Raw genomic sequence first — 13,619 nt, forward strand, 5'->3', positions numbered from 1 at the left:
GGTGGTTTGGTTTTCTTTTACAATGTTCCTTAGTGCCTCTTACACTCCTGACCTCTGTATCGATCCAGCTCACACCAAAGTTACAGACACCATCCCTCTCACTCAGGTAAGGGATAAAACCAAAGCCAGGCTTTGCCATGGACTTTTTCTTCTGTTGCACAGTGAGAAATGTGGAGGAGGGGGTTCTGTAGAGCCAGCCCTCCCTCCTGCCCCTGGGGGCTGGCTCTGCCCCACCGAGCTGGCTCAGGTGGCACCTGACACCTCCTCCCTACACTGACAGCCTTGGTGACAGCACTGGGACCTTCCTCGGGCACCAACAGGAGATCCAACAACTCCCTGGGACAGAACACGGAGGGTGGAAGCCTGACATCATTCCCATTTAACAGGGAAATGCCCAAGGTCTCCATTTCATCCACACATCCTCACCTGACTCCCAGTTCCCCAGGTAACTCAAGACACACAAAAGAATACCCAACTTCATAAAAGAATACATAAAAGAATATCCAACTCCTTTCCTGCCCACCACAACCAAACTCCAAACAGTGAATTTTACCCCAGTAGCCCCTTTCCCACTCACTGACCACCCCACCTACCACTGTCATCAGTCCAACCTGCAGCAACACCTTCAGAACCCCCAAATCCAACATCACTGAACCACTCTGAGCTACAGCCTCTGAACAGCTAGAGAGCACTAAGCAAAATAATCCTGCTTTTTCCATCAATGCAGTATCTAAAATGCCCTCATTTAAATAATTTACTCATAATTTAGAGCTCCTTAGCTGCTCTAACAGAATCGTTGACATGATAGGGAGGAACCAGCATGTTTCACAGCAGGGACAAAAAGCAGATTGAGGTCCTTTGTGCATTAGCACTACCTGCTACTAAAGGGGAATTTTCACTTGTTTTGCCAGTTGGGCAGGTTTACCTTATTTAAGGTAACTCAGCAGGAGGTGTTAAGCTGCTATTAAACGTTGCACATGAATTCTCAATGATTTTAATACATCTTAAATTCTTATTTAATGCTTACAAATACTTACATAATGCCATAAATACTCATGGCATGTAAATAGTACTAAATACTTTCATACACAATCCAACACTTTGCTCAGATATTGAAATTGGAAAGGGATGTTGTGCATCTGCAACATGCACAACATGCTATCAGCTGGTCCTCCCAGTTCTGCAGAAGTGCCATGTTTCAGAACATATTCCATGCAAGTTAGGACATAGTGACTTAGGACTTCATTGGGGAAAAAACCCAACTAGTAATTGGGCTGTTTTGCCCAAGAATTCAGAGGAACCTGAACGAGAGACAGCAGCTCATGGTCATGTGCTTAAAATACAGGATGTGTAGAGGGGGTCATTACTAAGATGAAACAGCCCACAGTCAGCAAGGAGTTCAAATCTGTAAATACCACAGAGGATTTTATTGCAGGTGTAAGACTGAATAGAGATTTTTAGCAAAATCTCCTTGAGCAAGGAGGAGGAAAACAAAATGAGGGCGCAGTGCTGGTGAAGAAAAGCAACGTGTAGTTTGCACACAGATCCTCTTCCTATGCCACATACACATCACAGTTGTTAAACTGTTTTGGGACACCCTCCTAAATGTTTTTCATCCAGGATTGTGGTCTATGAACAAGCGAGCAGCCCTCATAAAGTCTCTCTTCAGGACTGGAGGAGCAGGGATCCTACACACACTGCACACATTGCAGCCCACAGCAGCTACCAAAGAAACCATGGAGTGTTTGCACTATGAGGCTGGCAAACAACAGGTGGAAACTTTTCTCTCTTTTATGAGAGTCCTTAAACAAAATAAAATCCCTTTTAAAGTGGGATGTTCAGCTTTTCTGGCCTTACTGTGAATCTGCACCAACTCCTCGTAGTCAACACTGACTCTCCTTGCTCAGAGCACAGGAGGGTGCTGAAGACACAAGTGGCTGCAAACGTTGGTAGCTACATTATGGCTTTGGAGGAAAATGGTTCTAAAAGACACACTCAGTTCGAATCTGGCTTCCTCTACAATCAAAACATGTTGTTTCATCTGCAAAACATCAAGAAGCTCAGAACAATGCTTACGCTTTTCCACCACAATGGTCCAGCAAAAACTGTGTGTTTTAGGAAATCCAAAAATTACTAAGACTGCATTCATTTCTCTGCACCTGCTTTGAAGCATCAACAGGCTTGTTTACAACATCAAAATTCCCAAAATACTTACTTGTGGATGAAACAAGAATCCCGGGGAAGGTCTCAAGTATTTCTCTTTTAAAGCTTCCAGTGGGTCAGTTAGCTTTCTTTTTTCTACTCTGTAAATGTTAAAATTAGATTTGCTTGTGATGAATCAGTCTCGGATATTAATTATCATACAGTTACTCAGGTTTAAAACAGGCACTTACACATCAAGCAATTTGTTTCTAGGAGATAACAGTAAAAGATAAGGGAGGATTCAAGTCTTGATTCCCACACATAGCTCATTACTGCCAGGGTGGGGCTGGGAATCACCTTTAAAGTAGATTATACCATTTAAATAGGGAATAATCCCATTTCAAAAGGTTGATAACCATTATAATAGGAACTAATGACTAACTACCAAACACTTTTATACAGAAATTAGGCAACTGAGTAGCTCAGCACTAAGAGGAGAGGAATTCAAGGCAACAGAGCCTCAAGCAATGGGTCCCTTGCCATCTGTCCACACCTGACATCACAGCCACCACCCTGGAAACCTCCCCTGTGCACAGCCAAGGTCAAGCAGGGCAAGAAAGGTGGGCTTGTAGGAACACACTGAATCTGAGGTGCCAGCAACAAATCCTGCAATTCACTCGTGGCAGCAGAACCCAGCGTGGACAATGCAGAAACAGCGTGGGAATTTGAGGGTTTTGCTTTTTCTGGTACTGATGTGCATGGTTTCATGGATGAATCATGCTGTCCATGTGTAGAGGTAACTCATGGCAAAGGAAGGCTCAGTAATAACTGGCCTCGTGCTGTGCTGCCAGAATTTGTACAGATTTCACTTAAATCATAGAAATGTAGGCTCACAGAATGGTTAGGGTTGGAAGGGACCCTAAAGATCATCTTGTTCCAACCCCTCTGCCCCGGGCAGGGGAGTTTGCAATGCAATTTAATTAGTTGGTAATGCAGGGCCATAAAACACGGATCATTATTTCTGCTGCTTCAGGCATTTTAAGTGAATATGACGCAAAGAAAACTTATGGTCTAACACAGATATCAATCTGGCATGAATAAAACCATCTCACTAAATAGCATCATATCCTGTTTCTTCATAATGCAGACTTCTTGTCTTATGCACCAGCACTCTCCGAAAACTTTGCCCACAGCATTTCTTTTTCAGATAAAGTAATAAATTAACATAATTTACATGGCAGTATCCCTTTTTTAATAACAAGAGGCTGTAAAATAAGTCATTTATATTACAGACGAATATTTTTATGGCTAATATTTCTCTAAACTAATTTAGATGCATGACTTTGACTTGCTAGAGATATAAGTGCAGAAAGGGCAAAGGGAGGCTGACACACACAGAATGCAGGTGAAATTCACATCCCAGTGAGATTCATCTCAGTTCTGCTGGGAAACACCAGAAGGTCTGGATTTTACCACTGGTTTTTAAACTCTCAGCTCACTGAGAGTGTGCACCTTTCAAAGCCAACAATGTTCCCACTGATTTCACAAGGTAGGCCATGGGTGGGGATCTGCACAGCCTGGTGGAGTGGAAGGTGTCCCTGCCCAAGGCAGGGGGTTGGAATGAGGTGAGCTTTAAAGCCCCTTCCAACCCAAGATTTTCTGTGATGATTCTAAGGAGCCCACTGCTGAGGCTTTGTGCACACAAGGATGCTGTGCCTTCATTTCTATGAATGAAATGCCCAAAGAAATCAACCCAATACTCAAATAATGGTAAAAAAGGGCAGAAATCATTCTGAATTCCCATACTTTTAACATATCTTAGGGCCAATGTGTTTCTTTGTTGTACTTGTGAGAAACTCCTCTTGAATCCAAAAGGAGCTGGCAAAGTGGAGTACAAGGGGTACTGTCATCTCCAGGGGAAGCCAGAGGAAGAAAATTAACTTCAGGCAAACCAGTGACATCAAATACAGATCAAATAAACAAACATTCAATACTGATGCCAACTCAGAGAACATATTCAACCTCTGCATGAAAAGCTATGCAGGCTGAACTAATAACTCATGGCAACGAGGGCTTGCTAATTGCAGCACTGCCAGTCCCGTGGCTCACTTGGAGCAGCTGGGATGTGAGGAGGCATGTACAGGTCAGCATGTGGCCTGGGCCCCCGTGCCCTGGCAGTGCAATGGCACCTCCAGGGACACTGGGAGGGGAGCAGGGCGGCAGCCCTGGCAGACCTGGCTGCCTGCACCAAAGGATGCTGAAAGGCAGCAGAGAGTCCTTTACCTGTATATGGGATCCATGAAGAACGGGGTGGGCCTGGCGTGCTGCAAAGAGGACTCTGAAGCTTTCCTCTGCTCGAGGTCTCCTCCTTTCTTCTCCCCGAAGACGTGGTTTTTCCGAGGCTCAGCTTGCCTCGTGCTGCTGGCTCGGCTTCGGCTGCCCATGCTGAGATCCAGGGGCTGGTCCTGGCTGGATGCAGAAGGGGCTGCTGGCTTTGAGGGGATGGGAGTAAGTGGCTTCTCCTCCTTACGTTTTATGGTGAGGTCAAAGGGAGACTCAGAGCTTCCCTTTGGGATCTTCTTAATTTCACTGGGTGATTGGGGCTCCACTTTCAAGGGTAACGGTCTCAAGTCTCTATCAGGAAATGGATACATTGATTGAGAGAATGCTGGAAAAAACGGGAGGGGAAACATGGAAGGGTAAGGTAAGGCTCCAACTTTTTTGTCTTGCAGCCCCACAAGTCCTGTTGAACCAAAGTACTTTTCAGCAATAGAAGCAATAGCCTTTATAGAATCATTCACCGCTCCTGACACCGCAGTCTGCTCCTCTAAGGATGGTGAGAAAATGGAATGATTGCTGTGGTCTTTCTTATTATTTATTGACGCCAGGCTCTGCAGAGAGCTTACTTTGTCTTTGAACATTTTACCATTTTCTTTAAATTTCTCTTTCTCACTTTCAATGTCACTTTCCAGATCAGAGCCCGAGGTGGTTTCCAGGTCACTGCCACTGGGGGTACTGACATCGTCAAGGTCAAGGTCACTACTCTCTGACTGGTCACTGAGTTTCTCATGTGGCCTCTCTTCAGAGGACCCTTCTGGTTGAAGCTCCACTGGCTTATTCTCCCCTACTGATGGTTGTTTATTTAGTGCCTTCAAAATATCCTGGGTGGCTGGCAGTATCTGAGGATTTGTCATGAGGGGACTTTGGCTTTTGTTTGTCTGATCTGCGCTCGGAAGTCCTTTAACAGGAGAACTAGTAGGTAGCAAAGGTGGCCTGTGGTACAAGCCTGAAGGAAACAGACCGGGGAAGCTAAAAGAAAATCCAGGAGCTGTTGGAAAGGTAAGACCAGCAGGATGCCTATTGGCTCCAAAATAGTCAGCAAGGCCCGGATTTGCATGATTCATATTAACCATGGACGTTTTATCCATAGCTGGGGTTCCAGGAAGAGAAATGCCTTGGCCAAAAAATCCTCCTGCTGCAAAATGGTTCTTGCCCTCACAAAATCTCCTGTGTTTATTTAAGGAAGACGTAGTGCTGAACATTTGTCCACAGTCTTTGCACTTGATTTGGGTTCTGCAATCAGCATGCATGCGCTTATGACGACAAAGGTTTGAAAACTGAGTATAGGATTTATGGCAGACCTCACCTGTATGTAAACAACAACAACAACACATCTCAGGCTTTGTGGTAATTGCCCCCACCCTCAAAGTTGTGCAAATAATACCATTTTTCACCCGCCAAATGTCAATGAGGAAGCCACAGGGAGAGGTCTAGGTGCACAAATGTATAAAAGCAACTGTGCTGTCCAAAGCAAGGCATCCGAGCAGACAAATGTCAGAAGACAGCACCAAAACCTGCTCCAACCAAGCAGAAAAGGTCTGGAATCACTAAAAGACACACTCTCCTCGTTTGCCCTTTGCACCGCACAGTGCTGCACATTCAGTACCATTATTCCACGTTGCATTAGCCCCCAGAGCCCCCCACGTGCTGTGACCCCGCATGAACCCACGGTGCTCCTGTGTGAGAGCACAGGTGTCTTCAAATGGCATCCATTTATGTCACTATTCCCATGTGGAAATGAATCATTAAAATAAATATTTGCAGGACCAGACAGAGATGAAGCTGCCTCACAGAGCTTTCACTCTGCAAGAATAGGAAAGAGGCGAAAGAGGAGACAACCAGGCATTTCCTATTTCCAAGTATAAATGCAACAAACAGTTTTTTTCCACTTATAATGAAAAATTTAATCTCATGGAAGTCCGGGCTGGAAAACCTCAGCACTCTCATATGTCCAATGCATTTCTATTCATGCAATGCATACAGTGCTCACAGGTGCCTGTAACTCTAAATTCCACATCTTAACTTTCCTAGTCTTAATATTGCTTATTTGCCTCTCGCACATGACAAGATAGACCATATTTCAACAACAATTTCCTTTAAGAATGAATCCCTCTTTATTTGCACGTCTGATGCTCAGTAAAAGCCCAATGAATTTCCTTTCAAACACCTCTGGGATGAGAATGATTTCAGTCTCACAAAAGCAGCATCTGGGAGAGGGTCTGGGAACACACAGGGGAGCAGATCCGCCTTGAGGTCAGGGCCCGATCTAGCCTGTGACACTCTGCACGTCGGAGCTCAGCTTCCACCAACCTTCCACAGTGGCAGGAGGCTGGAAGTGGTCCCAGTGGTGCAGAGTGAGACACTAGAGAGACAATCACGCCACTGAGGCAAACAGGATTTTGCAGGCTCCTGGTTTTCTGGCTGCTACAAACCTTAAGGAGCAAACTGGGGCAGCAAGCATGTTAAGAGTCTGTAAGTAAAAGCGGGGTTTGGAAGAGGGCAATGCTTAGCTCCCCAGTGACTTTTTATGTCCCTCCTTGGCATCTTTTGGATGAGCAGGAGCATCAGGCAAGCCCCAAGGCTGTTCTGTGCCTTGTGCTTTTCTTTATGCCAAAATTTGTCTGTACCTCTGCACTACCTTGATTCTAACAGTATCAGCTCCAGACTTGTTTGAAAACAACGACTATCAGCAAACACTGTTATCCCTGAAATAAATCCTTTTTTTATTTTTTTTCCCAGCCAGAAGAAAGCATGTGGCCGCTTTATTTTTTATTTCATTTCTGTTATATCATAAACCCTCATCTTTCACACATCAAAGCCACACAACAATGCGCATTGTGTATTCCGAGGCCTTTTTAACAATCATTTTCATGATTTGAGACAGTCTGACATAATTTACAATGGCTCTATTTTAAGCCTGCAGAGGAAACTGAATTGAATGTATCCCATCCTGCACTCTTGGTTCCCATGAACTGCAATCACGTCCTCTAACTTCCACTCGCACCGGGGCCCGCGCTAACCTTCCTGCTCCTCCAAATCCCTGCCCTTGAGAAACTCCACCACTTGTTGTCATCTCCTAACTGTTTACCTCTTCAGCAGCCTGCTCCATATCTCACCAACAATGCTCCTATTGTTCCCGGGCCTGATCCTGCCCCATCCACCCGTCTTTCCCCTGCTCACATCCCACACTGACATCCCCGGGACAATTCGTGGGGTAAACGGTGCAGGATCGGGCCCAAACACAGGAAATTTGCAGTGTGGTAATTCAGGAAGGAGGCTTGTTTCTGTGTATCAGTTACTGTTCCTGCTGGAAATCTTCATTCACAAGGAAAGGCAAGAAAGAAGAGAGAGAAAATCAAAAATCAAGCAAAAAATAGACAGGAAACAAATGGAAGAGAAAGAAATAAGAGAGACAAGAAGGATGAGAAGAGATTATTCTAGTTTCTTGAAAATACTTGGTTTTCTCTTGTTAAGCAGTTTTTGTCCCTTTAAAAATAATTTATTTGCCTATTTAACATAGATTTTTTTAATTTAACATAGAATTATTTATCATTCATTTTTGCTCTGATTTTTATGCAATTTTCTCCTATTTTTAACCTAATTGCCGGCATAAGATTTCTATTACACACTCCAGGGTACAGAATCAGGCCCCTCACCTTCACTGTTGAGGATTTACACAGTAATTTTCCCCAGCTCCCACCACATTGATCACAGACACCAAAATTAAACTGACCTCAATGGTTCACACAAGCTGGATATTATGAATCTACTCCTCTCCCATGTCTAAAGCAGGATAGACCATATGAATTTTTCCAGAAAAAGAAATATCTCAAATGCATGCATTTCCAAGGATATGCTATTGCAGAATTAAAAAGAAATCATGTTTTATTGAACTTTAGATCTTCTACCAGGTTGCATTGAGGTCCTGCTTCTCATTCACATGGCTTTATTAAAGACAAGGCCTTGATCAGGTTGGCTGGAGTGGCAAAGGACTGAAAACAGGGGTATTGGCACAGATTAGGTCTTCCTAAAATCTGGAAAGTTCTCCCTTAAAGAACAGTGGTACATTATTAAACTATTATTCTCCATTAATATATTCCATTGTCAGCACGAATATATTCTTGTTGAAGAATATTATTATATTATCTATATATATATATATATATTTTATTCTATATCAAGAAATATTCTAGTCTGAAGAAAAGCAAAAATATGCACTTAAAATGTTAAGATATCCATACAGGCTATTAAGGGAGATGCAAATTAATAATTTGACTAAATGCATTTTATCTCAGTTTTTAAACTAAGTTCAATCGATAATGGCAATACATTAAAATACATAAATATTTATTATTATAATCTCAGCAAACAATTAACAGCTGTACCAACAATTTACCTTTTTGAGCAGTGAAATTATTTAAAACTATTCAGTGAGGTGCTGCTTGCTCAAGGTGCCTCTTGCATTCAACAGGCATTCTATTTAATTTTTAGGGCTGGCAAAGAAATTTTGTGCCCAGGTGGCAGCCCTTGCTCCCTGGAGTACTTTTCCTCTTGGGAACTGTCACCCGAAGCCTGGGTGTGTCACAGCATCAATGATGGGCACACCCAATGCCACAGGGACTCTGGAGGAGACTGACTGTGACACCTCCATGGATATTCCCAAGAGCCAGGACTCCTCAGATAAATTTGTGTTATAAGATCTGCCTCCTTTTCATCACATGACTAGAACTTTAGTAGATGGGGGGTGGTTATCAACTTTAATTGTTTCCATGTATGAAAGCAACAGAAGCTGGGTTTGATTTCTGCTGTTACACCTTATTACAGCCTTTAAATCTCACTGCCATGCTTTTAAGCAACTAACTTGTAAGAGAAGACTCCCCTCCTTGCAGCTTTTACTGCTCTACGGACCCCAGGTTTAACACAAACCCCCAAAAATTGCAAAAAATTAATCTCGTGCCTACGCACTCTGCACGGTGATTGTCTCTGAATGCCAAATTAGCCAGCAGTTAAGTTTGCATATTTTCTGCTTATTAAAAAAATTACTGTAAGTACTATTTAGAATCTGTTCAGTCTATTATGGCATGTTGTTTCTATTTGGGGAGGCTGGAGATTTTGTGAAGGCAGTGAGTAATTACCTTAGTGTTGGTGAGTTTTCACTCCCGCTTGGGCGGCACAGTGAAATAAGAGACAGTTGCCATAAACAGACTGGTACGAGTAAATCCTGGTGTGTGGCCTTCTGGTGGAAAGCAGATATCTGCTCTAGGTGACCCTACCTCACTCTCACAGCTCAGCAAAGCCGACCAAACGTGTGGCCTCCAAACCTTTTTGTTCTGCAATTACACGGCTGTTATCCGTAGGTTGCTCCGTGGGGTTTCATCCCTCGCACACCATGTGAATACCAGTTGTTGTTTTGATTTATCAGGAAAAATAGGGACAAAAAAGCGTTTGAGAGATTATTTCATTCATGAGAGCTTCCACTTAGAGATTTCTATGTAGGACACTGCAATAGGCCTACCTGAGGAGTCCCTCCTAACCAGAAACTAGTTTCTTAATTAAGTTAGTCATTTAATCTGCAATCAGCTTTTTCTTAATTAAGTTAGTCATTTAATCTGCAATCAGCTTTAAAAATTATTAGTGATATTTAATACTGGATCTATTATACACTTTCTCATTGAAGGAGTCTAAACCAAAAGTATTACTAATCCAATGGCAGGTTACAGATCTTGCACAAATGAGCTACTTAAGCCAATATTCCTCCTCTTGAGGAAATATATTAGCTTGTGGCCAATGCTTTTCACAGGTGTGGTGCAGATATTTCAGTAAATTGTTGTTGAGAGCAGCAAAAGATTGAAAGGTTTAGCAGACAAGTAAGGGAGATGGTCAAGGTACCTTTCAAGTCACAGCAGGTGCCTGAAAAGGCTGTGGTGGAGAACAGCACTACCAACAATACTTTAAAATATTTTCTGCCTCTTCTTCCCCAGTGAAAGGGAGGGAAAGCAACTTGCACCCTTCCCAAGCAGGGTCTGGCTCAGCAGCAAATGCAACCTGTGAGGTGCTGAGGATCCCATTTAAGCCCAGTACAGAGCCAAGCTCACAGCCAAGGCCAGCTTTATTGCTGGAGAAGCTGTTAGTGAAGATCTAACAGCTCAACTCAGTCCTTAAACTTGGGGCGTGCAGAGGAGCCTCGAGGAAGGGGGCAACATGAATCTCACTGCCTCTGAGATTTGTTTTCCAAATCCAGCAAAAGTCATGGCATCTGCTGTGGAGACTCTGCAGCCCAAAATCTGCTCCTACAGCAGGAGGAGAGCAGGCAGCTCAGCACGGTGCAGAGCAATGAGGCTGCAGCCACCAAGCCTGGCATGGCTCCTTCTGGCTAAATCCCACTCCTCACTTTACATCTGTGCATGGGAAAACATCCCCGGGACAACAGGAACATTTACACAGCACACAGTGTCTGTCTGAAAAGGAAAATCACATGAAAATAACTCCTTGCATTGGACCACAAATAACCCAGAACTCATTCAGTCACTCACAGCCCTTGTGGCACGGGTGGGGAATTCAAAGGGAGCAGAACACAACCTCCTGCTTCCAGACTGCGCTGCTTCACGGCAAGAGAAACAACACTTAATCAAAGACGTTTAGTTGAAGACTTACATATAAAAGGTTTGACACTGCTGTGGATGTGTTTATGCTGTTTGAGGCCTGAAGAAGTGGCAAAGGTTTTGCCACACTCTGGACAAGCGTGAGCACGAGCCCCCACATGCTGGGAACGAATGTGCCTCTGAAGGTTGCTGGGGTCCGTGAAAACCTGCTAGGAAATGAGTACTGATTAACCAAGAAACTTGACTGTGGAAGAAGGCAGTTATCACAAGAGTCGTTTAAAATTCAAACCTTGGAGCTGTTTTTGGGAGCATTCTAAGGTTAAAACCCTTGCTAATGGACAGCAATGGAAGCTGTGCCTGCAGGAAGGGGCCTCAGTTTCCCAGGATCACCCAAGTATTGTGTAGGTCTGTTAACCCCTTTGCAGCAGAAACTTTGCTGCTAGAAATTGCACATTTGAGGTCACGGATTTCATGGGAAATGAGTGAAAATGTGGCTGCTCAAAACCTCTAAGTGTTACTGCAATAGAAATACTTTATACTGATGCCTGAGTGTGTGACAACAAGTAATCCTGTACACAACTCAGAGCTAGAAACCAGGGCTTGGTTACATCTTATAAGTGTCAGCTCAACATGAAATTCCCAATATTGCAGCAAATCTACCTAAAACCAATTAAGTCCTCATGAAAAAGGGCCAAGCTTTGGAAATCTGATAAAAAGCAAAAGCAGAGTACCACATACTATACAAATAATCCCCACAGCAAGCCCAGTGCTGGGAAGTGATGGAGATGCTTTAGAGATGAGAGTTGTACTCAGTGCAGCTGGAGTGCATTCCTATTGCTTATTTTTGATTTATATTGCAGTAGTGTCCTGAAGTTTCTGGTCCCAGCAGCCTAGGGAGTCCTCTGCCTTGTGTTTCCCTGGGGGTTCTTGCCCCTCATTGACTCTCTTACACCCCACCAAGCCTTTCAAGAAGCCAAGCCCTGAGCTCAAGAATGCTCAGCATCCTGCATCAGTGCCCATTTCAGACTCCACAGCCATTTTCCAAATCAAAAGGGAAAGAAAAAGAACATATTTTCAAAGTAGATGTGAAAACCCTTGAGAAACCATCTGGAGCACAGCAGAAGCCCTATGCCCTCCTGCATCCCAGCCTGGGGCACCCCCACTTCCAGGCTCCCCTGTCCAGCAGCACAAGAAGTGCCAGGCAGCCTAAAAAGTCACTGTACCTTGGCACAGTTCTCACACTCGTAGTGCTTCCCGCTGTCGTGTGACATTTGGTGACGTATCAAGTTGGACTTCCAGTTAAAAGCTTTGGGGCACTGGTCACACTTGTACTCCCTCTCCTCACTGTGTGACAGCATGTGCTTCTCCAGGCTGTGGAAACAGGAACAGGGCTCAGTGAGATGTGGGTTTATAGGAAGAGGAGAGAGCAGAGCACATAGTTACAGCCAAAAGAAAAAAAAATTAAAAAGCCCCAAAGGCCCAATCCTGACAGAAATTAGTCCTGTGAGTTGCAGGCTCACCCCAAGCCAGAAGGCAAAACCTCCTTCTCCCCACCAGAATAACACATGCTCTCATGTTTTGCCAGGCCACTTGCAAATGCTCCAGGAGATGCTGCTGCCATCGCTCCCCAAGGAGATTATTTCATACACCTCTCAGTATTTCACTCTGGTAATTCTTCCCTGCAGTCTGAATTATTTCTGCCTTATGACTTTCCCTCTAAACACACCTTAGATGCCACCACCTGCTATAAATCCACTCCTTTGATGGGAGTCAATTTTTCTTACAGCAGGAATAGATGAGGAATAACTCCTCTGGAGTAGGACAGGATGAGTTTAAGAAGCCTCTAGATAAGGTACACCACAACTGAAATTATTCTTGATGATTATTATTAACTCTGTGCAATTGTGTGGTTGTTTAGTCATTCATTTCTTAGTGGTTTATTCAGTCTATTATTAGGATATTCAATGTCCACCTAAATTCTGTTGCACATCTTTCAATTAATTTTTGTCTCTGATTTTTTATCATTCATTTGTAGCAAATATGTATTTTTAAACAGCTGTATTGCTTGGTCACATACAGAGTCGTAACTCACACCACTGCTTGAGGGAAGGTCACTACATAATGCAAGAGTGGATTCACAAAAACCCACTGGAAAATGGGAATTTTAGCCTGGGATGCCTAACCGTTTTCATATGAAATTCCCGCTGATCTCTGCTGAATCAGTGACAAAACCTCCTGGGGTTACAGCCTCTTTTGGGTTGGGTAACTCAGACAGCAACCTCCATTCTCAGCCACAGGCAATGGAAATGCTTTCACTCTGCAGATGCTCTTACTTCTACCCCTCTTCTTCTTTTGGTGGGGGCGGGAAATAATTCTGGCTTTGCCTCCTAATACTTTTTATAACAATTGACTTTCCATCACGTTAACAAATATGCCATAAGACCTAGAGAGATTCTTGTCCCTGGCTGTGGCACCAGCTCCCAGGCTCTGTGTCTGGCCATCAGCACTGGGCACTTCTGGACCCACCACCCCCAC

At 43.8% G+C, this 13,619-nt stretch overlaps 1 protein-coding gene across 7 annotated transcripts in view; it reads right to left on the minus strand.

The window, feature by feature from the left end:
- Positions 1-13,619, minus strand: part of MECOM (MDS1 and EVI1 complex locus) — a 329,394-nt gene that overhangs the window by 19,779 nt on the left and 295,996 nt on the right. For 4 of the 7 annotated variants that reach the window (XM_068200238.1, XM_068200236.1, XM_068200239.1 and 1 more), the window contains 4 exons: positions 12,308-12,455; positions 11,137-11,293; positions 4,426-5,788; positions 2,216-2,303 (listed from right to left, as the gene is read on the minus strand). In XM_068200238.1, coding sequence (XP_068056339.1) covers positions 2,216-2,303; positions 4,426-5,788; positions 11,137-11,293; positions 12,308-12,455 — 1,756 coding nt within the window. The remainder of the gene's footprint in view (positions 1-2,215; positions 2,304-4,425; positions 5,789-11,136; positions 11,294-12,307; positions 12,456-13,619) is intronic. The other 3 variants (XM_068200240.1, XM_068200237.1, XM_068200242.1) reach the window with 2 other exon arrangements.

Source organism: Anomalospiza imberbis, chromosome 10 (genome assembly GCF_031753505.1).
Source record: "Anomalospiza imberbis isolate Cuckoo-Finch-1a 21T00152 chromosome 10, ASM3175350v1, whole genome shotgun sequence".
In the NCBI taxonomy this organism is placed as follows: Eukaryota; Metazoa; Chordata; class Aves; order Passeriformes; family Viduidae; genus Anomalospiza; species Anomalospiza imberbis.